At 39.5% G+C, this 26,378-nt stretch overlaps 1 protein-coding gene across 1 annotated transcript in view; it reads right to left on the bottom strand.

The window, feature by feature from the left end:
• Window positions 1–25,781, bottom strand: part of ATP2B2 (ATPase plasma membrane Ca2+ transporting 2) — a 174,631-nt gene extending 148,850 nt beyond the window's left edge. The window contains exons 1-3 of the mRNA XM_044676014.1: window positions 25,698–25,781; window positions 22,059–22,194; window positions 17,932–18,213 (exon numbers count right to left, since the gene is read on the bottom strand). Coding sequence (XP_044531949.1) covers window positions 17,932–18,213; window positions 22,059–22,194; window positions 25,698–25,781 — 502 coding nt within the window. The remainder of the gene's footprint in view (window positions 1–17,931; window positions 18,214–22,058; window positions 22,195–25,697) is intronic.
• Window positions 25,782–26,378: the final 597 nt, after the last annotated feature.

The raw sequence follows: 26,378 nt of genomic DNA, 5'->3' as shown, positions 1-26,378 counted from the left end.
TCACTGATCTAGTCAAACCAGTCAACAAACATTCATGTATGTCATAATAATAATAACAATAATAGCTAGCATTTATTGCAAATGTTATCTCATTTGATTTTCATGACAACTCTCAGAAGTAGGTAGTATTTTTATCTCCATTTCATAGATGAGGAAACTAAGGCAGGCAGAGGAGATGAGATTTTCCCAGGGTCACACAGCTAATCAATGTCTGAGGCTAGTTTTGAACTTCCTGATTTCAGGTCTAGTGCTTTGTTACTGCACAACCAAGCTTCCTTATGGAAAAAACTTGATGGAATTGGGACTGTTCAGCTATGGAAGAGAAGGCTATGGGGACATGATGGCTCTCTTCAAGTAATTAAAGGGCTATCATCCGGGTAAAGAACTAGACTTCTTCTAAATGATCTCAGAGGGCAGAGCTAGAGACATGGACTGGACATAAGAAAAAATTTCCTAATGATTCTAACTGAGAAAAGGGCAACAAGTTGTCTCAAGAAGTGGCAGGTTCCCATCAGTGGGGCAAAAACTCAATAACTACTTGCCAGGTATGTTGTGGAAGAGATTTTTGTTCAAATACAAGTTGATTTGGATGGCTTCCATGTTCCCATAGACGTATGAGCCTCTGCTAACTTGCTGTCAGAACCACTCGTTTAGCATTTGACAGATACCTACTGGTGGTGTTAGCTTGTCATAAGTGTAGTGCTTGCCTTCCTAGTTAAGCAGGAAGCCCCTTAAGGGCATGAGCTATGCCCTAGACATCTCTGCATTCCAATCAGTAGTCTATGAGCTCATGGCATATCTGATGGAACAGCCAATTCCACTATAGACTGGGCTACAGCTTTTATTGTCTGTACTGCTAGGGTAATACATCATATGCTGCCTTGTGACAATCTAGCTGGAGAAATCAAAAGAAGAGCCATTCCTTGTGATGATGCCAAATTTTTTTTCCTAAAATACATCTTAGGGTCTCTTAAAATCCTTCTCCAGTATCTGATCCTGGCAGGCAAGTGGCCCTCCTTTAACTTCTCATCTATTGTACCAGGGAAACAGCAGAAAAAAGATTAATGAACTTAGAATCCAAGACTTGAGTTTGAGTTCTGACTCTGCCACTTAGTATATGTATGGCTTTGCCTCAGTCACTTGCATTCTTTTGGGCTTGGTTTTCTCATTTTTTTAAATGAGGGGGTTAAACTAATAAACCTCTAAGCTTCTTTTTAGATCTAGGCCTATTATCCTATAATCCCATCATCTCTGACTGGTTCCTACCCTGGTGAAAGGGTGTTGACTCCAAGTCAGATAATGACCTATCTATCTCTCCTCCAAGGACAACTCTTAAGTTTGAAGAGGCTCATCACCATATTAGCCACTAGGGTGTGTGTGTGTGTGTGTGTGTGTGTGTGTGTGTGTGTGTGTGTGTGTGTGTGTGTGTGTCTGTGTGTGTCTGTCTGTATGTGTGTGTGTGTGTGTATTTTTTTTAACTACAATTTCCAAAAATCATTTAGTAAGTCCCCAAAGAGTTGCTCTATATCAGTGAAGGGAATGCCCTTACCAACAAAATCACAGATCCTTCAACTGCTGAAATGTCAGGTAAATTCTATTCTGATCCTGCATTGCAGGGGGAAGGTCACCCTAGCTTCTCAATGGCTTTGCCAAGCTTCAAATGGCTTCAGATACAGACCAGCAAGCATCTGAATTTCTGTTGTTTGGAAATTAGCCTAACAATGGCTAGGGAAGCTCAGCAACAAACTGGCCTCAGTGTGACAATTTTCCCCCCAGCTATGGCAACTTATAAAAATGATATTTAAATACAATTTTTGTCAATGCTTAAAGCATTAAGGTAAGTCTTTAAAATAGTCTCTGAAACATGTCTAATAATGCTCTTATGAAGAACTCTGATCACTCTTACTTAAGTTTTCCAATGTGTATGAAATGTCTCTGAATATACTGGAAGATCCTTAAAGGCAGGGTCTGGGTTGCCTCCTTCCCTTGACTCCCCGTCAGTGCTAAGCATAGGTCAGAGGCACATGCCCATTTTGCAGTCATTCATATTAATGTAATTGAATTATTTCTGCGACTCGGGGGTACTTACACACTCACTTCTACCTTAATATCACCTTCCTTAAGTTGAAGTATTGCTTCTCAAATAACAGGAAGATGGATTTAGAGTTGTCTCTAATCCAATCCATTCATTTTACCGATGAAGAAACTGAGGCCCAAAGATAGTTGCCTGAAGTCACAAAAGTAGAAGTGTTGGAACCAGGATTCGAGCATGGGTCATCTAATTCTAAAGTCAGCGCCTCCTTGTCAAGGTCTGTTCTTCAAGTAGTTCTTATGGATACACTTGATTTTCCCCCAACTAAATTGTAAGCTCTCTGAGGGATGAGAGCAAGGACTCAATGTAGGCATTCCAAAAAGGTTCTCGAATGGATGAATGAAATTCTCATTTGTTAAAGCTCAAAGGTCATGGCATAATTGCTCTAACTGTTTTGGTAGGAACCAGGGGTTCATATGATTTAAGTCTGTCTACAGTTGTTGGAACTGAAGGCCAATGAAGTAAAATAATTTAGCCAAAATCACAGAGCTAATTAATGGCAGAGCTGGAAATAGAGATCTTTTCCCCAAGTCCCCACCTCCCAGACCCCCCAGCAAGGCAGACTGGATAGAATGCTAGACTTGATAGAAAGACATGGGTTTGACTCCTGCTTCAGATACTTACTAGCTGTGTAATCTTGGACAAATCATTTAGATCCTCTGGGACTCAGCTTCCTCATCTGTAAAATGAAGGGGGGCTGTATGTGATAGCCACTAAAGTCCATTCTAGTTTTAAATCTATGATCCTATGAACTTTCAGTTCAAAGTTCCCTCTTATGTGCCCCAGTAGACTAAAACTTATGAAAGTAGTTCTCTTTTCTTAGAAAAGTTGACCTAACTTCAATGTTCATGTTAAATTCTACCCCATTATTCTTTCCTAACCTGCTAGATGAAACCACCCCAAATGGGGTGCCCAGTCTATACAGTCTGTCTTTACTATCTTACCGTGTATATTCTCTTTTGGCCCCTTCCAAAATCTAGCTTCTGCTTTCATCAAAACGAACTGTCATCATCACCTTAGTCAGGCAGTGGTTTCATCCCATTCCACGTCATTCTCATCTATTCAATTCTTTGTGATGTCAGTTGCTTGAGAGTAGGGACCATCAAAGAAGAAATCAGCTTTGAGTCTCCTCCACACTATAGTGCCTTGCACATAGCTGGTCTTAAACCATTATTTGTATGATCGACTCCTTCTTGAAGTTTCTTCCAGCCCTCAATTTTCCTAACACAATGCTCCTTCCATGACACTTATTCTTTTACCTCTAACTCAGTGGTTCCCAAACTTTTTTGGCCTACTGTCCCCTTTCCAGAAAAAAATATACTTAGCCCCCTGGAAACTAATTTTTTTAGATTTTAATAGCAATTAATAGGAAAGATAAATGTACCTGTGGCCATCACCGCTTCTCTGGATCGCTGCAGCACCCACCAGGGGGTAGTAGCGCCCACTTTGGGAATCACTGCTCTAACTCCTTCCCTGCCTCCTTTTGTTCCACTTATCCAGTAGCCCCCATTGCCCTCTGAAGTTCAGGCATGGAGGGCTGTTTCTTTATGCTAAAAATCAATCCCTAGAGAGCTTCTTTGCTCAAAAGGATTCAATGACCTCCTGCATGTGCCTACCTTCTAAATTCAGACATCTAGCCCAGACCACATGGCCTCTTTTCAACACAGAATCTGCAGTGTGTGTATTAGAAGGCATTTAACCCTTCATGTCCCTCATAGTGGCACTGAATAATAAAGAGTGTTAATAGTCACTGGAGCTGGTGCAGCTGAGGATCCAATACTGGGATTCCATTGATATTAGAAAAGCAAATATCCAACAGTATAGACTTTTCTGAATTAGAATTAAAATAATCACATTTTTTTTTCAAATTTGAAATACAAAGGAGTACAATATTTCTTTTCACTCCTACTTCAGATACTTCTTAGCTATATGACTCTGGACAAGTCACTTAAGCTTTCTATTCTTCAGTTTCTTCATCCATAAAATGGGGATAATAATAACACCTACATCATAGAGTTGTTGCTAGGATCAAACACAATAGCCTATGTAAGGTGTTTTACAACCTTAAAGTGCTATAGAAATAAAAGCTATTCTTATTACTATAAATACCAGCTAGTAGGATAATTTTGCTTTAAACTAGAAAATATATTGCATGAAGCATTGACTTTGTAGTCAGGGAAATCTGAGTTTAAATTCCATTTCAAACACTTGCTACCTATGTGACTGGGCAACTCACTTAACCACTGACATCAGTTTCCTCATTGGCAAAATGGGAATAATAACAGCACCTACCTTCTAAGGTTGCAATAACATGTAAGAATAAAATGCAATAACATGTGAAAAGTATTTTGCAAACCTTAAAAGGCTCTATAAATATTAGCTGTTCTTACTCTTATCATGAATTATACTCCACCCCTTCCTGTTCTTTCCCATAGCTAATTCTCATCTATATATATTTTTTAAAACCCTTACCTTCTATCTTGGAATTGATATTGGTTCCAAGGCAGAAGAACAGTATGGGCTAGGGTAGGCAATTAATGTTAAGTCACTTGCCCAAAGCCATACAGCTAGGAAGTATCTGAGATCAGGATCCAGGATCCTACATACTTCAGGACTGACTCTCTATCCACTGAGCTATTTAGCTACCCCTCATTCTCATCTACTTTTAAGAAAAGTTTCATGATTGTACAATTTTTTTCATTCTACTATGTATATGGAAAAGTCCATTTTATTTGCTATTTGTTAAGAATAATTTTAAGAAATTTAAGAAATAAATTTAAGAAAAAGAAAGATTTCTGGGTTAAATATCTTAGTAATATTAGATTATTAGAGTATTAAATTCCTTGATAGCAGGAAATGTCTTTTGCCTCTTTTTGTACCCCCAGCCCTAAGCACAGTACATAATATTTAATATATAATGAATAACAACATATAATAATATAGTAGATACTTAAAAATATTTATTGAATTCCCAGTTCATTGAATTGTAGAGTTTTGCTACTTAATAGCTATAAAGATCCAAAATACCAAATATTCATTGAGGATTTAATTTTTAGAATTGAAATGGCCTATTTCTATATAAATTTTCCTATGGGACAGGGTTTCATGGCAACCAAAGTGTACTGTAAAACTTAAAGAGTGCTTTAGAAATGTAAGTTCTTATCATTATTCCTGACACAAAATAGGATGATGGGTGTTATTATCATTATCCTCATTATTATTAATGGTAGTGATGAATGTGGTGTGGCAACAATTACATCCAATTCCTGGGATTCAGTTGAGGCAAAGGCATCCCACAATTCCTCTAGAATAGACTCCCTAGACCAAGAGCCGTGTGGGGTTATAAATAGCCCCTTTCTGCTTTTACCAACAGAGCTTGTGTTATTTCTCAGGCAGAATTTCCTGGAATTCATTTTGCATTCAGTGTCTGGCTGACAGATCTGAAATGCTGATTTCTTTGAGGTGGCAGAATTCTATTGGCCACCACTGAGTGTCTATTTCAAGGCTAGCCTCCAAGGCACTTTGTATATGTATGTAAAGGAGGAATGGACAGAGAGCGTTGGAATAACTTCCATCTGCTAAGACCTTCAGGTGAACTGGGTTTGAACACTGAAAACCCCAAACACTGCAAGAGGACTTCTTGGTCTTTAGTCCTTCCTAATACACACTTTTTTTTTCTTTTAAACCCTTACCTTTAGACTTAGAATCATTAATTCTAAAGCAGAAGATAAGTTGGTTTGGTTTTTTTTAATGGAGATGAATTCTAAAGTCTTCATCTAGTTCTTGATCTATTATGAATAAAAAAGTCATCCTCATAGCCCAAAAGGGCTGACATTTCAATGATGGCTTCATAAGTCCCCTCAACTCAACAAAACACTGCGTGTTATGTGCTGGGTGGAGGAAATAGAGACCTAAAGGAAACAGTCAAGAAGTTTGCATTCTCTCCTGAGGAAGCAATAGGGATAAACAAAATAAATAGAAAAAGCTTGTCCCTAGTCTCAGGGGAGTTGGGGAGGAGAGGGCACTTGATAAACTGCACCAAGATTTTCGGAACACTCAGTAGTATAAACCAAATACAAATTAATTGGGAAGGAGAAAGGTGACGTGCCCTAGAGGGGCAAAGAGGGGAAAGAGTCAGGGAAGGGTTCAGACAGAAGCTACATCTTGAAGGAAGCTAGGAATTCCAAGTGGGAGAAGCAAACATTGAATTCTAGGTGTATGAGGGCAGTAGGACCTGTGCAAAAAATAGGGGTGGGAAACTGGAGTGTCATATAAGGGGAAGAGTGAGTAAAATCATTTGTCTGGAAAGATTGACTGAGACTAGCCTGTGAAAGGATGACAAGAGATACCAGGGAGGAAATAGAAGCTTTGAAAAAGCCCCCCATTTTCTACATCTAGGACAGAAAATATATACATGTATATATTTGTGGGTATATATTCATAGACATCTTTTATATACACACACATATATAAACACACAACAAATAGAGAGAGAGAGAGAGAGAGAGAGAGAGAGAGAGAGAGAGAGAGAGAGAGAGAGAAGGGGTTGAGGCTTGAAGAACCTCCACAAAGAGAAAGACAGAGACAGAAAGACAGAGAGATAGACAAAGATACAGAGAGAGGTGGAAAGAGAATATAATATAGTAGAAAATTCGCTGGGCTAGGGAGTCAGCCTTGGACACAAGGCCAAATGTTTTTATTTACTGGCTATGTGACCCTTATCAAGTCACTTGCTCTCTTGAAGGCTAAGCCTCCTCATTGGTAAAAATGGTGATGATAAATAATACTCAGCCCATCCACTTCACTACAGTGGTCCTGAGGCAAGCACTTTGGAAGCCTCAGAGGGCTAGAGAAGGATGCATTAGTCTTCTTATTACCTAGTAACAACCCACTTATCTGACCATCAGATTTTCAAGCAGTTAGAAACTAACACGTGAGCCCCAATGGCTGTGAACAGAGAAGAAAAAAGCTGCCATTGAGCCCATGTATTCTTTAAACCCTTATCTTCTAAGTATTGACTCTAAGGCAGAAAAGCAGTAAGGACTAGGCTATAAGGGTTAAGTGACTTACCCAGGGTCACACCACTAAGAGTCCACATATTTTAATATGAAGGAAACCAGTTTAGTAGCCCACAGATCAAGCCTGGTAAACTTAGTAGTGGTAATGGTGTTGATACTAATGGTGATATAATGTTTTATTGAAGGGACTATTAACTTTTTTTTGGTGTCAGAATCCCTCTTGGGCAGTTTAGTGAAACCTCTAGACCCCCTCTCAAACTGACAAAAGCAATTATATTGAAATATAGTTGTCAAAGGGGCAGGAAGACCTCCAGAGAAAAACTGGTGGAGCCAGAATGCAGATAAAAGCATACGATTTCTCAATTGTTTATTTGGGTTCACATTTGAGGGTTTTGGTTTTATAAGATAGCTCACAAAAAGGAACAAGATGGAAATATATTCTGCATGATAATACAGGTGTAGCTCAGATCGAATCGCCTGCCAGCTTCAAGAGGGAAAGGAGGGAGGAAGATAAGTTTGATCATCTAACTTGGGAAAACTTGTGTAGAAATGTAATTGATAAAAAATAAAGTATCCAAAAGAGGCAGGTAGGTGGTACAGTGGATAGAACACTTGGCTTGGAATTCGAGTTCAAATCCAGCCTCAGCAACTAACTAGCTGTGTGATGCTGGGCAAGTTGCTTAATGCTCTTTGCTTCAGTTTCTTTATCTGTAAAATGAGTTGGAAAAGGAAATGGTAAACTATTGCAAGATCTTTCCCCAGAAAACTCCAAAATGGTGTTATAAAAAGTTAGCCATGTGTAACATGACTCAACAATGTAACTAAGTATTCTTGATAAAACTTTCACAACCACAGGTAAAGAAACCCTTTTTAAAAGTTTGTCAAGTATTTTATATGCATTAATTCATTATACAAAATAAAAAAAATCCCTGTGAGGGAGGTACTTTAGGAATTATTACCTCCATTTTATAGATGAAAAGAATGAGACACAATGAGATCAACTGGATTTCCATTGGTCACATAGCTAATAACAAAGATTAGATTAGAACCAAGTTTTTCCTGATTCCAAATCCAGCATCCTATCTCCAAAGATTGATTTAGTCAAGCTTTTCGAGAGTCTTTTTGGCAGCTCTCTGTTTTTCCCCTATGTCACAGTGGATAGAATAGAAGTGGTGAATTATGTGAGAAAGGAACTCATAAAAGAAGTGAGTATGACAGTATGACAGCATCTTAACAATAGAAAGAAGACATACAAACTGGAAAAAAATCGGAGGCCATTGAGGCTAGAAGGAAGTTACTTCAAACACGTTAATAGCCACTGAAGCCATCATTTTGCTACAACTCTAGACTAATTGGCATTCATGATGATGACTGAGCTATCAGGAAAAAAAAGGCTGAATTCTTCTGGGGGCACTGTTTAGTAAGACAGAGGACAAATTTTGGGAAGATTTACATCTAAATTAGGGGGAAATTTATTTTTCATTTTTTTAAACTCTTAACTTCTGTGTATTGTCTCATAGGTGGAAGAGTGGTAAGGGTGGGCAATGGGGGTCAAGTGACTTGCCCAGGGTCACACAGCTGGGAAGTGTCTGAGGCTGGATATGAACCTACAACCTCCTATCTCTAGGCCTGACTCTCAATCCACTGAGCTACCCAGCTGCCCCCGGGGGTTTACGATTTTATTAGTGTAATCTCTTCTTTATCTTTATATGTGGAATGCTTATTTTGTTTGGATTTTTAAACATTTAGCATATGAATAATAAAAATAAATAGTTTTAAAAATGAAGAGCCTGTCTCCTTAAAAGCTATCTTCTCTAGCTTTTGTTGCTGAGGTTCCCATTCTCAAGGCTTTATTCTTCAGCTTCAGGCACAGTGCTTCTGAATGCTAAAATTTGCCTTCAGATGAGATTGACCCTTGTCAGTGACCAACACTGTAGTATGAATTTGTTCATTTGTTGTGCCAATCTATCATTAGCAAGTCCCTCAGAGAATGAGACTAAGGATAAGGAACTTGTTATTTANTTTGCTACAACTCTAGACTAATTGGCATTCATGATGATGACTGAGCTATCAGGAAAAAAAAGGCTGAATTCTTCTGGGGGCACTGTTTAGTAAGACAGAGGACAAATTTTGGGAAGATTTACATCTAAATTAGGGGGAAATTTATTTTTCATTTTTTTAAACTCTTAACTTCTGTGTATTGTCTCATAGGTGGAAGAGTGGTAAGGGTGGGCAATGGGGGTCAAGTGACTTGCCCAGGGTCACACAGCTGGGAAGTGTCTGAGGCTGGATATGAACCTACAACCTCCCATCTCTAGGCCTGACTCTCAATCCACTGAGCTACCCAGCTGCCCCCGGGGGGGAATTTTAAATGGCAATAAATTTCAGTTACAGAATTCAATTCTATAATATTATAATTATATTATTTTATTATGTTGTTTTTATTATAATTATAGTTACTCATTATAATAAAATTCCATTCTATAATATTCACCAACCTAGAACATTTCTTGCCCTTAAGATGCAGCATTGCCTAAATACTTAAAAACCTTTGAAGGAATTTAAATGACTGCACTTCACCTGAAGAATAGGTATACGATCTCAAAATCAGAAGGCACTTTACATGTCATTTCATCCAACTCCTTCATTTTAAATTAAGAAGACTGACATGAAGAGATCAAGTTACTTTCTCAGAATGGCACTAGTTAATTTAAAAGGTAGGAGTAGGATAGAGGGGTCCTGATGCTCAGTTCTATGCCTCCAAATCCCAACTATCAATTTGTATGAGTGTTCACAGATGAAGAGAAAAAGAGTACCCAGATCCCATACAAGCACTTAAGGAAGCATATGTATTTAAAGTATAGGAAAACCTTAATTTAATCCCAGGGGGAACAATTCAAAAAATTCTCAAGAATCCATAAATAGATACAGAAAATATAGAAATTAATATATGGCCTGATTGGTGAGGCTCAGGAAAAAGTTACCATCCACACTTTCTGAAAATATCCACTAAAATGGACCTGTTAATGGGCAAAGTAGAGAGAAGACATTGAGCCATTAACAACCATTAACACCTTCGCTGGAATTAATTTTTCAGATCAGCAGGGTCTGAAGAAATGAGACATAGTGCAAGTAGGTTTGGATGGAGAAAGGAAAAGAAAAGAGCTTTGGACAGCCTGAGGGCACGTTGGTTATGTGATGAATAGAAGGGACTATAGTAGAGGAGAGGGGGACAAGGAAGGAGAGATGGAGAGGTATGGGGGGAAATTGCTAGCTATTTTCTTAGTACCTGTGCTGGCAAAAAATAAATACATCTATAAAGCATCTATACAAGGCTTCACCGGCTTGACCCTTAGTTATTGTGCCAGGGCTGTTGGCTGTTTATGTATAGAACAATAAATGGGTAGAGAAAGGCCCTCAGTCCTTTATCCTAAAAAATCCTTCAGTGTCTAAAAAATTTCAGGGATGAAACCAAATTTTGTTCAGGTCATAAATATAGTGGGGGTTCAGTTCCTCTTTGTAGGCATCTGCCACTCAAATCTCCCTCTATAATCCATAGGATTCCTTTAAACTAAAGAGAGTTGGTCTAGATAGTACCAAAGATCCTTTCCAGTTCTAACATCCTAAGTTTCAAAGCCATTTTCCAACTCCTATTTTCCAATTCGATATTCTAAGACTCTTGTCCTTTCTGTCTCTGACATTCTAAGGTTCCTTCCAGCTATAATACAATATAATTCTCAAATTGGCTACAAGGAAGCTTATCTTTCAACTTTTAACAGCCTTATGCCATTTTACTTTGCTACATATCCCCCACTCACTCTAGCACTGCCATTCTTTTTACTATTCAAAGTAAACGCCTTCCTACCTCCAGCTTTTACTTACACAGGCATCCCACCTGCTTCCAAACCTCAAAAATGCTTCCCCTAACAGATAAATCTTTCCCTTTTTTCAAAGCTAAGCTCAAATCCAATTTCCTCCAAGAAGCCTTCCCAGAACACCCCAACTGCAGCCAGTCTCCTCATAGCATTTATTCTCATCTAACACTTGGCATGAGCTGCTTAATATTAACAGTAAAATTTTTATGTGGCTAAGTCAATAGCATGATATATTATGAAATATACTATGATATAATTAGCATAAATATGTGTAAAAACTGCTTAGCACAATGCTTGGCACATAGTAATAATCTCTCTATAAATGCTCATCTCCTGAAGTCCAACTGTAATGCTAACTCTTCCCAGAAGTGATGGCTGTTTCCCGATCCACTATAACACAACGTAACACAGTACGATCCAACTAGGTGGTTCAGAAGGGAAGAGGGAAATTCTTGGAATCAGGAGGGCTTGAGTTTGAATCAGAACTCAAACTAGTTTTGTGGCCCTGGCTAAGTCAGTGAACATCTCTAAGTCAGCCACCATTTCCTCATCTATAAAAGAGGGATAATAATAGTAGCTACTTCACAGACTTGTGAGAATCAAATGAGATGACTTAAGTAAAATGTTTTGTAAAGTTCACATGGAAGTCAGACATACATAACATTGTAATATGCATTTATTTATTAAGTTCTAGCAATTTGCAAGACACAGAGCTTGGGGTTGGGGCTACAAAAACAAAACAAAAATCAGACCCTGCCTTCAATGATTGTGTGAAGTAAAGGCAAGGAGGGGAGCCCCTTTGAGAGATTAGGTGAGCCTGTGCAAAGGGATGGAGGTAAATAAAGGGCTGTTGAGTATGGGAAATAGCTAGTATGACTGGGTAGTAGAATCAATGGAGAGGAGTGCTATGCAGGAAGCTTGGAAAAGGTGCCTTAGGCCAGACTAGGGGGCTTTGGATGAAAAGCTGAGGAATCTGTTCTATCATAGAGGCAGTAGAAAGCTGCCAAAACCTCTTGAGAATCAGTATTGTGATACGATGACTGTCAGATATATTATTGTCAGACTTGGGCTTTAAGGAGACTTTTATATGAAAACACTATGGAGGATAGATTGGAAAAGAGAAAGCCTGGAAACTAGGAATCCAATTCAGGGACAATTTCAAAAATCCAGAAAAGAGGTGATGAGTACCTTAACCGGGGTCGTGACTGTGTAAAGGAAGAAAAGAGGCCAGATATGAGAAGTACTCTGGAGGTAGACTAAAAAAAGACTTGTCAACTGATTGAATATGACAGGGACTGAGGGAGAAGAATTGTTGAGGAAGACTGTGAAGTTGTGAATCCAGGAAATTAGAACAGTGGTGCCCTTAACAAAAATCAAGAAGAGAGATAGGATTAGAAGGGAAGATGCCAAATCCCATTTTGGACTGGTTGAGTTGGATATGATTATGGGATAAGGGCATCTATATGCTTGTTCTTCTCAAGTATTACTGTATATTGCAGCTATATGTGTTGGTGTTTCTCCTTTGGGGACCATGAGATCCATAGGAGAAGGCATTGTCTTACTTAAATATTTTATCTCCCCGGCCCAAAACAGGATTCTATGTATAGTAAGTGCCTAATAAAAACATTATACTTCTAGTTATGCATAGCCATAGTTGCATCATTATTTTGAATACTTCAAAGCCCTATTTCAGGCATTACAGCCCTATACCCATCTCATTCCACCCCCTAAAAAAAGGCAAATTGTCTGGCTAGAGGGACCATTAATCCCCAAGGTTTTTATGGACTCATTAAATATCCTAGACCTGAAATAATTCACTGCTGATTGTCTTTAGGCTGATACCACCTCTCCTTTTTCCACAAAGATAAAGGTTAATAGATTAGGGATATTGGGGTTATCCATCCCCTGACTCTCACCATCAAGTCTTAACAGCTAAATGCAGAGTCAACCCACTCACAAAATGGAAAAGGAATGGGAGCACCCCTGTTGAACTTAACCCTAATGAATTAAACCCATTTCTAATTTGAAAAGCATTCATAACTGGAAGAATTCCATGTGAACTGGAAGGACCTCTAGGAATTGATGCAGAGTGAAAGGAACAGAACCAGGAGAACCTTACATATAGAGATGGATACACTGTGGTACAATTGATTGTAATGAACTTCTCTACTAGCGGCAATGCAATGATCCAAAACATTTCTGAGGGACTTATGAGAAAGAACGCTATCCACATCCAGAGAATGAACTGTGGGAGCAGAAATACAGAATAAAAACAATTGCCTGATCACATGGGTTGACGGGTCTATGATTGGGGATGTAGACTCTAAACGATCACCCTAGTGCAAATATCAATAATATGGAAATAGGTCTTGATCAATGACACATGTAAAACCCAGTGGAATTGTGTATTGGCTATGGGAGGGGGCGGGAGGAGGGGAGGGAAAGAATATGAATCATGTAACCATGGAACATTTTTCATAATTAATAAAATAAAAATAAATTTAAAAATAAAGGTAAAAAAAGAAGAAAAGCATTCATGGCTCTGTGTAGTAATGGGCACTATTTACTGTGGTTCTCAGATTTCCATGGAAGAATGCTAGACCAGCTTTAAGATACTGTAGGGGGCAAATGAAAGGTTAAGCTGTTGCTTCCCCTAGGGAACGGAGCCCAGTATAAGGGATTCTGTATATGGGGTAGGCAGACACCTGGATAGCAAGAGAAAAAAAATCAAAGACTTGAGTATGAAACTTTCTATTGTGGGCCATTTATCCCATATGGAAAATCAAGTGAGTCCCACTCCAAACATAAATTACTACTTCATTTAGATGGTTTTTAGTTATCATTTAAATTTAACACATCCTACCATGATTTAAAATAAATTCAGGAAACATGAAATTCTAATCAATATATTTAATTCAACAATGTAACCCTTGTATCAGAGGCTCCATCCTGACACAAAAAACCAAGATATGTGTTAGGGATCTCTCACATCATTGGTTCACTGCACCCATTCACATGATGTTGGCACTGCAGAATCTGGCATACCTACGAGCTGGGAACCAGCTCCCCTTGCAAGCATGCAGTCATAAGGCATGAAACATAAACTATTTTATTTGCAGTTTAATAGAAACAAACAGGACTTCCACCAAACTCATGGAAACCAATTAATTGATCAATTTACCAGACATCATACTAAGTTCTGGAAATACAAAGAATAAAACCATTTTTAGGGAATGTGGCTATTCCCATCAATGAGCAAGCCTTCTCTAAAAGAGCCGAGTAGTGTCAGTGGCTTACAATACTATCTTGGCAAGGCTGCTAAGAGAAAGAAGCCAGAATTTATTGCCCAGCCTAAGAGCTCCTGTCCAGGTTCATCTGGGTATTATTGAATGTTTGCTGGATAACTTGCTTCCAGTGTTCTCTAGGCATCACTAATTATTTGCTTCCTCTTGCTGGCTTCCTCAGCTCCCAGAAGATGGTGGTCAGTTTGTCAGTGGTCTTGCTTCCTACCTTGTACAGTTCTGCTTCCTCATGTTCTCCATGCTAATTTTTTCCTCAATTCCTATCCTAGGGGTCCAGCTCTTGAACAACTAATCCATATGGGATTAATGCTCCAGGTGTGTGTAGTTGTGTTTTTTTCCCTAAATCTCCAATATTCTTAGGTCTTTTTTTGCTTAAGTACCCTCAGCCCCAGGTGTCACACTTTGTGACTGGAGAGCTTTGTGAGGATAGCACCTCTAGACAGTGTCTTTGTCTCCAGTTCCATGTGGGTTCATGGTATCTCATTATCTTTCCCCTGAAACTCTTCCTTTCTTTCTAATTTCTCAATTATTGTTGAGGGCATCACCATTCTACTAGGCTTTCAACTTAGGTATCATCTTCAGCTCTTCACCCTCTCACTCCCACATCCAATTAGTTGCTAAGTCCTATCATTTCTACCTTCAGAATGTCTCTCCTACATAGCCCTTTCTCTTCTCTGACACTGTTGTCACCCGGGTACAGGTAAGCTTCACTTCACCTCTAGACTATGGTAACAGCCCACTGGTGGGTCTGTTTGTTTCACTTCTTTCCCTTCTCCATTCTATCCTCCAATCAGCTATTAAACTCACCTTCCTAAAATTCAAGCCTCACCACGTCAGAGCCTTTTCAAGAATCTCCAGTGGTTCCTTCCCTGTCACCCCCAGCGTCAAATACAAAATCCTCTGTTTGGCCTTTAAATCCCTTCTTAATATGGCCCCTTTCTACCTTTCCAGTCTTCTCACAAATTACTATGCCTTCCAATAACTCTGACACCTGACAACGGTCTCCTGTTGTTTCTCTGGAGGACCAGTGGATAAAATTCTGGGCCTGGAGTCAGGAAAATCTGAGTTCAAATCCAGCCACAGGTACATAATAATTATATGATCCTGGAAAAGTCACTTAATGTATGATAATATTATAGTTCTTTAGTCATTTAACCACTGTCAGTCTCAATTTTTTCAACTCTAAAATGGAAATCATAATAGTACCTACCTCACAAACAGTTGTTGTAAATACCAAATGAGATATCTATAAAGCTCTTAGTTTAGAGCCCATCTCATAGTAGGTACATAATGAGGAGGGAAGTGGAATAAGAATTTATTAAACACCTACTATGTGCTAGGTACTGTGACAAATGCTTTAAAAATATTCTCATTTAGATAACTCCTGTTGTCATTTATAATTCTATGAGGAAAAATTAAAAAATAACATGTTTCATGCCAATTAAAACAACTCTGAGGTACCACCTCCCACCTATCAGATTGACCAATATGACAGTAAAGGAAAGTGATAAATGTTGGAGGGGATGTGGCAAAACTGGGGCACTAATGCATTGTTGGTGGAGTTGTGAACTGATCCAGCCACTCTGGAAGGCAATTTGGAATTATGCCCAAAGGACTTTAAAAGCATGCATACCCTTTCATCACCTCCAGGAGTGGAAAGGGGGGAGGGGGGAAACATGAATCATGTAATCATGGAAAATATTCTAAATTAATTCATCAATTTAAAAAAAATGTTTAAATTTTTTTTTAAAAAGAGGGGAAAGGAGGTCCTTGCACAAAAATTTTTATAGTGGCTCTTTTTGTGATGGCAAAAAATTGGAAATTGGGAGGATATCCATGAATTGGGGAATGGCTGAGCAAATTGTGATAAATGATGGTGATGGAATATTATTGTGCTATAAGAAATAATGAATAGGATGATTTCAGAAAGAGCTACATGAACTAATGCAGAGTGAAATAAGTTGAACCAGGAGACTATTGTACACGGTGACAGCAATTTTGTGGAATGATCAACTATGATAGACTTTGCTACTCTCCATAATACAATTGATTTGGGACAATTCTGGGGAACTTATGACAAAGAATGCTATCCCCCTCCAGAGAAAGGACTATTGGAATCAGAATGCAGATCAAAGCATGCAATTTTTTACTTGAGTTTATTTGGGTTTTTATTTTGGGGTTTTGGTTTTCTATGAGTATTCTCTTACAAAAATAAGCAATATTAAAATATGTGTTGCATGATAATACAGGTACAAATCAGACTATATTGCTTGCCATCTCCAGGAAGGAGGAGGAAAAGGAAGGAGAGAGACAATTTGGATCATATAACTTGAGAAAACATATGGACAATTATTATTATATGTAATTGGTAAAATAAAATATCTTTATCAAAAAAACCAAGATGTTTCAGTAATACATCTAGTTAAAAGAGACAGAAAGAGAGTAAGAGAGAGGAGAGGAGGAAAGAGGTAAGAGAGCTACAGAGACAGAGAGGCAGATAACAGAAAGATGCTGAGTAAGACAGGGCACAACAGAGAAATGAATGAGCCATAGAATCTCACATCTGAAAAAGAAAAAGTGTGTCAGAGGGGAGCATCGTGAATTCTCTGTGTGTGGGGAAAATGGCTAATGGCTAGTCACCCATGTGAGTACTACAGAGTTGACTTCCTCGCAGATGGTTAAAGGCAATTAGGGATTTAGCAAATTGATTCTCCATAGCTAGGAATTTTTGTGTTTGGAGGGATAGATTGGAGCATGAAGGCACTTACCTGGAGAGCGGCCACAGATTTGGGGGCAGTGTATCCCAGAAACGTTCTCTAAATTGTGGCACTCAGAAACAAAACTCAGTTTTTCTCTACTCAGGTCAAAGCTTCTGAAGGCAAGCAAGGTTGGAATCGAAGGCAAGTGTAAGAAGACCAATCCAAGGTCTGTAGGTATGTACCAGGGAGCATTTACTGTATCAGAGGCAACCAGGTGACCCAGTGGCTAAATCTCTGGTTCTGGAGTCAGGAAAACCTGAGTTTTAATCTAGTCTCAGATGTGTCCTAGCCGTGTGACCATGGGTGAGTCACTTAATCTCTCAGTTTCCTTGACTATAATATCATAACAGTACCTACCTCCAGGGATCATCATGAGAATCAAATGAAATATTTGTACAGTGCTTAGTTAGCATAGTGTCTAGCATATAGGAAGGACTTAAATGCTTTCTTTCCTTATCACTTGGAAGAATGGCTAAAGCACTGGTCTATGCTCAGTTACTTTTCTTCTTTTCTTTTAAACCATTACCCTCTATCTTAGAATTGAGAGTAAGCATCAGTTTCAAGGTACAAGAGAGGTAAAGGCTAGGAAACTGGCATTAAGTGACTTGCCCTTGGTCATACAGTATCTGAGGCTAGATTTGAACCCAGATCCTCCTAACTCCAGGCTGCTCTAACCTGAGTCACTTAGTGATCCTCCTAATTTATGAACTTGAGCAAGTCATTTGTCTCTGAGATTCATTTCCTTCCTCTAAAAGGTGAAAGGTTGAGGTCACATTATCCCCCAAGATACCTTTTCAGTTCTGAAGCTCTGGGATCTGATGATTCTCTGCAGATCCACGAATGAGAAACCTAGTGGTAACAAGAACAAAAACCAAGCACCCTTACCTTCATTCCCCTCTCCAGGAGGATGGTAAAATGAAAGCCCCAGAGAGATAATGGCTGCAATTTCCAGGATAATGAGAGTCACATCTTGTAGCGCCTCCCAGACTAGCTGCAAGAACGTTTTTGGCTTCTTTGGAGGTATAAAGTTTTGCCCAAAAATCTGCTTTCTTTTTTCTAGGTCTGGAGCAGTGCCTGGCAATCCTGTGAATAAAAAAAAATAAAAAGAAGTGAATCTGATTTGAAATAATATGGAAAGATGGAAATCCCTTAGGACATAGCTAGTGCCTGCAATCCCCAGCCCCAATTAGAGACAAGGGATGACCAGGTCCCAAACAGAGGCGATGTGTACAGTGAAGATACCACTGGACTGAGAGACAGGAGATCTAGGTTCTCCTCTGTGATTGTACATCTAAAAGTGGAAAAGTACTCACAAGTCATGGAGTCCAAGCCTTACATTTTATTCATGAAGAAACTGAGTCAGGGAGGTACAGTGACTTTCCCAAAGTCATACAGCCAATAAGTATCAGAAGCAAGATTTAAACCTAAATCCTAGGACCCCAGATCTAATGTGCTTTCAAGCAACCTGAGGGTTGAGTACCATTAACTCACTAGGTCCCCTTGAACAATGGGTAAACTGGAACACTACTGAAAACAACAACAACAAAACAAAAAAAAAAAAAACCTTATCTTGTCTTAATATGGATTCTAAGACAGAAGAGTGGCAAGGGCTAGGCAATTCAGAGATAAATAGCTTGCCCAAGGCCACACAACTAAGACTTCTGGGCTGCAAGCAAAAGATTTGGATTTCACCATAAGTCTTTATATTTCTCCTAATTAAACTTAAGGTCATTCAGTCCAGATGAGTTTTCTGATCATTCAAGGCTTGCCATCCAGACTGTCTATCCTCCTCAGTCTTCCGTCATCTGCAACCATGATAAGCAGGCTATCTATAGCCTTGTCCAAGTCTGGGCAAGTCATTTAAACTCAATTGCCCTAGCCCTTACTGCTTTTCTGTCTTTGAACCCATATTTAGTGTCCATTCTAAGATGGGAAGTATGTTTTTTTTTTTAAATAGACTTATTTTAATAGCTTGGGTCAGGGCAAGAGTTTGGCCACTCTGCTTTGGAAAAGCCATTTAACCCTGTCTGGGGGTCAATAATATATCCTTACCAATAAGTGAAGTAGATGGGGAGGGGGGGTCACCAAGAAGCTTTTGCCCCCTCCTCAAAAGATATCTCCCTCTATTTATCCTGGCCTGAAAACTCAGTATCAGAGTTGCATTTCTTTTAACAAAATTTGCACCTCTAAACACCTCTGCTGTTATCTATCAGGAATGCTTTGAGATAAATAAATGTCCAGGCCTTTCCTTTGGGCAGGTATCTATCTCTGGATATTTTGTTTGGCATGCCCTAGGCAAATCTCTTAATCCTCCATTTTCTCCTCTATAAAAAGGAGATTAATAACAACACTTAACTCCTTCTGAGATGATCCATGTAAAAATTTATACATGAAGTATGCCTCATAAGGGCAGCTAGGAGAGAGTCCTGGAGTCAGGAAGATTCATCTTCATGAGTTCACATCTGACCTCAGATACTTAGTGACTGTGTGACCCTGGACAAATCACTTAACCCTGTTTGCCTCAGTTTCCTCCACTGTAAAATGAGCTGGAGAAAGAAATGGCAAGCCATTCTGGTGTCTCTGCCAAGAAAACCCCAAATAGGGTCAGAAAGAATCAGACACAACTGAAAGGACTGAACAACTATAGAAATGGGGGCTACCATCATTATGGTTATCTCGGTCCATTTTCTAATGCTCCCAGAAGGCTGGCAGATTTAGTTGACATTAATATCCCCATTTCATAAATGTGGAATCGAAAGGTCTCAAGGCACACAGGTGAGCCAGACACCCAGCTAGGATTAGAGAACCTTCTTGTCCTGGTTTCAAGTCCACCATTCCTCCCACTTCCCGAGGCCTCCAGCTAGCCCTCTTTCTGCAGAGTATTCCCGCCTACCACTGTTTTCTCAGAAATAACAGCTGAACGGAACAAAAATATTTGTGTGTTCTGCTGGTCCCACCCCCAGGAAAGTAACCTGCCAAGTGGTTTCCACAACAACAAAACAATCAGAGGCTGATTAGATCTGAGCTTTCAGACCCCAAACCAGAAACTCAAGGAGGGCAGGAGGACGATTAATGGCCAACAAAGCCAGATTCAAGGGAAGCCAGAGCCTGGCCCCTCTTTACCACGCAGCAAATGCCTTTCAAAGCAGCAGTAGGTGAGGACGGTGGGAGATTGTCCCTCCTATCTCATCAGGGCATAGAAGAGGGAAAGGACTCCAAAGAAATCTCCTCTGGTCACCCACAAGCCTACTCTTTTTGAGTGAAATTTCCCCTGCCAAGGTGGTCCTTAGAGTCGAGTCAGAGAACATTTATCAAGCTCCTCCACTGTGCCAGGCACTGTGCTAGGTGCTGAGAGTATGAAGGCAAATATAGCCCCTGCCCTTAAGAAGCTCAGAGTCTAAGGAGAGGGGCAACCTGCAAACAATTCTGTGCAAACAAGATAGACACAGAATAAATTGGAGATCATCACAGAGGGGAGGCACCACAATGGGGGAAAGCTTCTTCTAAAGCGACATTTTAGCTGAGATCTGAAGGACGCTGAGCTAGGAGGCAGAAACAAGGAGGCGAGAATTCTAAGCATGGGAGACAGTTAGGGAAAGGGCTCCAATTAGGGAAATGAAGCATCTTGTGGGAGGAATAGCAAGGAGGCTAGAGGTACTGGATGAAAGAGAATACATAGAGGGGAGTGAGGTATAAGAAGAATGGAAGGTAAGGAAGGAGCAAGGTGAAGTATGGTTAAATTCATGTTAACCAGACTTCACTGTGAAAGCTTACTAGGAAAAGAGTTGTGGTTTGGTCTTTTCTGTCATATCTGAGTCTTTTCATGATCCCATTTGGGGTTTTCTTGAAAAAAAAATATAAGTTATTTATCATTTCCTTCTCCAGCTCATTTTACAGATGAGGAAACTGAGGCAAACAGCCTTAAGTGTGTTGAGCTAATGAATGTCTAAGATAGGATTTAAATTCAGGTCTTTCTGATGCTAGGCTGGCAGTCTATCCACTGTACTACCCAGCTGCCCTAGGAAAAAGGAAAGACATGTGAATAGAGGCAACAGTAGCCTCATAGATGTGAATGGTGATAAAGAAAGCCCTGAACTTTGTCTCAGACTCGGGATTCATAGGTTCTAGGTCCCTATCTAACACTTACTAGTGATGTGATCATAGACAAATTATGCAACCCTATATAGAGGGTTATTTATGGGGATATTTACGTCAACTAAATCTGCCAGCCTTCAGCAACATTAGAAAGTGGACAAAGATAATCATAACCTTCCTCCTTTATTTATTGTGGGAGAGAACCAGGACTAGAAAGAGAATCAGAATGAAGAGTTTCCATAAAGGTTTGCTCTAGTATTCCTACCCTACTTCTCCCAAAGAAGTTTCATTTTTTTTAATCCTTACCTTCTTTAAATAAATAAATTAAAAAATAAAAGTAAAACAAAATCCTTACCTTCTATCTTAAAATCTATACCATATATTGGTTCCAAGGCAGAAAAGTAGTAAGGGCTAGGCAACAGGGGTTGAGTGACTTGCCCAAGTTCTCACAGCTAGGAAGTATCTGAGGCCAGATTTGAACCCAGGACTTTTGGTCTCTAGCCCTGGCTCTCAATCCACTGAGCCACCTAGCTGCTCCCTCCTGAAGAAGTTTCAAACAGATATTGGAGACTACTGTTCTGAGAATGAACCCAAGTTTCTCCATCCAAATCTAGAAATCTGGGAGATGGTGTAACAAAGCAGATAGTGTGGGACTTGTCAACCTGAAGCCTTGGGTTCGAGCAAAGGATTTAACCTTATTCAGTCTCATTTTCCTCATCTACAAAATACAGATCATAAAAATCCCTACTCATAGGGTTGTCTGTGAAGATCAATGAAATAATAGATGGCAGGAGTTTTGCAAACTTTAAAAAAACCAGAGAAATGTGGGCTATCATCATCATCATCTTCATCATCATCATCATCATCATCATCATCATCAACACACAACTAGGGTTCTCAGATCCCAACAAGAGTACCCGAGAAGATACATCCTCTAAAAATCAATGTGAGGATCTGGTTCTTGTCTGGGGGCCAAAGACTGCTGACACTTTCCAAGGAGACCCAATCCTCACCGCTGGGCTCCACCACCACGGCTATGAACCCACTACTTAGCTGTGAAATTAACAAGCCTATTTTTGGGAGCATAAACAACAGAGAGCAGCAGGAAAAACTAATGGCGTTCTGAGATTCAATTTAGATTACAGTGCATCTCACCATTTAGCATATTAAAAATTAATATGCTGTGTCAAATACCTCCAGATAAACTTAGGGGAGCTAACTTGGAAAATGGCAAAAAAATTGAAGGCTTTGGATCTGATCATGGAGTGTGACTGTTCAGGAGGGAGGAGCATTCTTTGGGGGGTTTTTTTGTTTGTATGTTTGCATTATTTCCAATTTTCTAAGTAAAGCCAGTGTGACTTTTTGGAAAAGAGTATTAAACCTGGAGTCAAGGAGACTTGAGTTCTAATCCCAGGTCTGGCACTGACTAGGAGGGTGATTTTGGGCCAAGTCAAAGAATCTTATATCTGGTTGGAGACTTTGAAATCCTTACTTGGGTTTAGAATCCTCTCTGATGTTGGGAAAATCCATTCACTCTGATTCATGCAACAGCCAACCGTAGCTCTAAAACCACAGCTCTAAAAGACCACTAGCTGACAGAGGAGTGATAGCCTCAAAAAGGAGAGAAATGGACATTTTTTTAACCCTTTACCTTCCATCTTAGAATCAATACTCTGTACTGGTTCTAAGGCAGAAGAGTGCTAATGGCTAGGCAATGGGGGTTAAGTGACTTGCCCAGGTTCACGCAGCTGGGAAGTGTTTGAAGTCATATTTGAACCCAGGACCTCCCATCTCTGGGCCTGGCTCTCAATCCACTGAGCCACACAGCTGTCCTCAAAACAGAGTGCAGGAATTCCTTTTACTTGGCTATACCTATTTGTTAATATCACAAATGGGTGGCAAAATGAAGGTTTTGGCTATTATAGGGATGTAACTTTGGGAGATGGGATTGGGGGAGAGGAACTTTGTTTTTCTTTTTTTTCAGTTGGAGGTGGGATAATGGGAGGGAAAGAAAAAATATATTTGTTAAATTAAATATCTTCATTTAATTTAAAAAGAATAAAATCCATTCATCATCTCTCTGAACTTCCATTTTCCTAGGCTTTGTACAGTGGCCAAAAGCACTAGCTTCAGGATTTAAGGCCTTGTGATTTGAATCTCAGTTCTAGAGCTTACTACTCTTTGTGATGCTAAGCAAGTCATATCTCTTCTTGGTGTCAGCTTTTCATCTAAGAAATGAGATGGAAGAGAGATGGGCTGAATGATCTCTAAGGTCCTTTCCAGCTGAAAAAAAATCCATGAGTCCATGATTTGAGTTAGTAGCATCCAGTCTATGTTTGAGCACCTCTTGTGACAAGCAAGCTCACTCTCTTCCAAGATAGTTTCTCCTGTTTCTCCACTATAGTAATTATTAGAAGTTCTTCTTTATCGATATAAACCTGAAATTTGGTAAAATATAAGAAGATGAAATTTATATTCCTAAAATTTCCATTATTAGGCCTAGTTCTTTCCTCTGGAATAATAATCATTTAAAAGTTCTGATGGGGCAGCTAAGTGGATAGAGAGCCAAGCCTAGAGAAGGGAGATCCTAGGTTCAAATTTGGCCTCAACACTTCCTAGCTGTGTGATGCTGGGCAAAGTCATTTAGCCCCAATTGCCTAGCCCTTACCACTCTTTTGCCTTGGGACCAATACTTGGCATCACTTCTAAAGACAGAAAGTAAAAGTTTTTTAAAAAGTAAAATAAAATAAAAGTTCTTATAACAAGCTTCAGTTTCTAAATTTTTCAAGTGGGGAAAGTAACCTCTGCCCTACCTTCCCCAAAGAAGTAATTGTGAAGCTAGTAGGATTTACACCTAGGAGACACCTTAGAAACTATCTCGTAGAGGAAAAAGTATTGAGTGTAGAGTAGGAAGATTGCTATTTATTGTGTGTGTGTCTGTAGGTGTCACTTAGCTTCCATAGATTCAGTTTCTCCTTCTATAAAATGAGAAGATTGAACCAAAGGATCTCTTTATTCCCTTCTTTTCTTCTTTCCTTCTCTAAATGTTTTGTTTCTAGCATCCTATTTTACACAAATAGCAGAGGTGGGATTGGAACCAAGGCAACTAGTTGGTGCTGTAAATTGAACACTGGGCTTGGAATCACAAAGACTCATCTTTCTGAGTTCCAATCTGGCCTCAGACACTTAGTAGCTGCATTATCCTGAGCAAGCCACTTAATCTTGTTTGCCTCAGTTTCTTCATCTGTAAAATGAGCTGGAGAAGGAAATGGCAAACCACTCTAGTATCTGTGTAAAGAAAATATCAAATGAAGTAGTAAAGAGTCAGACACACTAAACAGCAACAACAACCTCTAACTCCAAGACAGAGGATACAAATAGGTTCTGAAAAGCATAAAGAACTAATTATGTGCTATAGAGTCATAACTACAGATACATAGAAGTAGGAGGGAGATCAGAGATCAATTAGTTCAACTTCTTCCCTTTATAGTTCAAGAAACATTGGATTATAGAGGTTAAATGATGACTGAGGCCACATAACTACCCAGTCAGTGAGGTAGCTCATTGGATAGAATGTTGGGCTTGGAGTCAAGAAGACTTGAGTTCAAATACAGCCTCAGACACTTGTGTAACCCTAGGCAGGTTACTTAACATCTTCTTGCCTTAGTTTCTCAACTGTCAATTGAGAATAAAAATAGCCCTTACTTTCCAAGATAATTGTGAGGATCAAATAAGATAACATTTGTAAAGCAATTTGAAATTTTAAAAGTTACTATTGCTCTTATATTAAGATAATAATCAGTGGGTCTCCTGGAGTTAGTTGAAGCTTTCTGGACTATTAGGAACAATTGATATTTGGAAATCTAGGATATAGTAGCTGGAATTCTAATTCTTTGGGTTAGCTTAGCAAGAAGTTTTCTTGTCCTGCCTCCTCTTGCCCACATTGAGCAAACTGGGCTATGAAGCATCTAACCATTACACTAGATTAGCAATGGTGCTACAGATGCGGCCCTGACTGGATCTAGAAATAGAAGCAACCTTAGGAGTGACATAGTCTAATCCCCTTATTTTATAGATGAGAAAACTGAGGCCCAGAGAGGGAAAGTAAATTACCTAAAGATTCAAAGCTAGTTAAGGAGTAGAGGTGGGATTCAAACCAAGAACTTCCAACTTCTGATATATTATTCATTCAACCACATCATAAGACAGAAAGACTGTATTCAATTTTCAACTCTGTCATTGATACTCATGTGACCTTGGGCAAGTGATTTTACTTCATCTCAGTTTCCCTATCTGTAAAATAAGTAAGTTAGATTCAACTCTCTTCCTCCTTTGAGTCTAAAATTCCATGATTTGCTGTCTAGAACTACCAAGAGAAGAAGCCCCTATAGGGCCTGGAGATCCATTAAAGAATGAGTAAAAGATATTATGGCAATATGCTCCCAGTTGCCCTTGATGGAAACTGAGTGCATAAAGTATTGACAAGATGTCTAAAATATCCCCTATCCTGAAATGATGACAGAGAGACTTGGGGAATTCTGTGGGTCTAGGAATACCTGGACTGATGACTCATCAAAGTGAGAGTTCTGGGTGGCTGGGTGGAGACTGTAGCTTGAGCCAGGGGAGGCCAAATCTGCCATTGGGCTGGTTAGTCATCTCAACTCTGGGACGTAGCTAAGCCTGAGGTATTCCTCTGATGGGAAATAGGAACCCAACAGGCATCCCAGAGAGGAAGAGTACATGCCTTTGAAGCAGAAAAAGAAGCCTGCCCATTCCTGGCTCAAGGAGAGCTGATGGAACCAGAGAAGGCTCCTAATTTTAAAAATGGCCATTGGCGGCCAGATGACAGGAGATTACTCATGAGCTCATCTGGTACAATTCTCATAGGCAGCTCTAGGCTGGAGCTGACCCTAATCTTCCTTATCACTTACTCGTCTACTTTTGATGCATGCTTTTTTTCATCAATTAGTCAATAAGCATGTATTAAGCACCTACTAAGGCACTATTCTAGGTGAAAGGAATACAGAGATAAAAACGAAATAGTCCCGGATCCCCAAGGAGTCTGCAGCAGGACAAGCCATGATGGCCACAAGATAAGAGTGCCAGGATCAAATACTAAAAGCAATGTATCTACAATGATCTTCCCAGACTCAACTAACCCCCTCATTCATTCTTTTTAATGAACAAATCTTACTTACTGTCAATATTGGGCACTGGTTCCAAGGCAGAAGAGTGGT

The sequence above is a fragment of the Gracilinanus agilis genome, chromosome 1 (genome assembly GCF_016433145.1).
Source record: "Gracilinanus agilis isolate LMUSP501 chromosome 1, AgileGrace, whole genome shotgun sequence".
Taxonomy (NCBI): domain Eukaryota; kingdom Metazoa; phylum Chordata; class Mammalia; order Didelphimorphia; family Didelphidae; genus Gracilinanus; species Gracilinanus agilis.
This window is presented reverse-complemented; position numbering and strand designations above follow the sequence as displayed.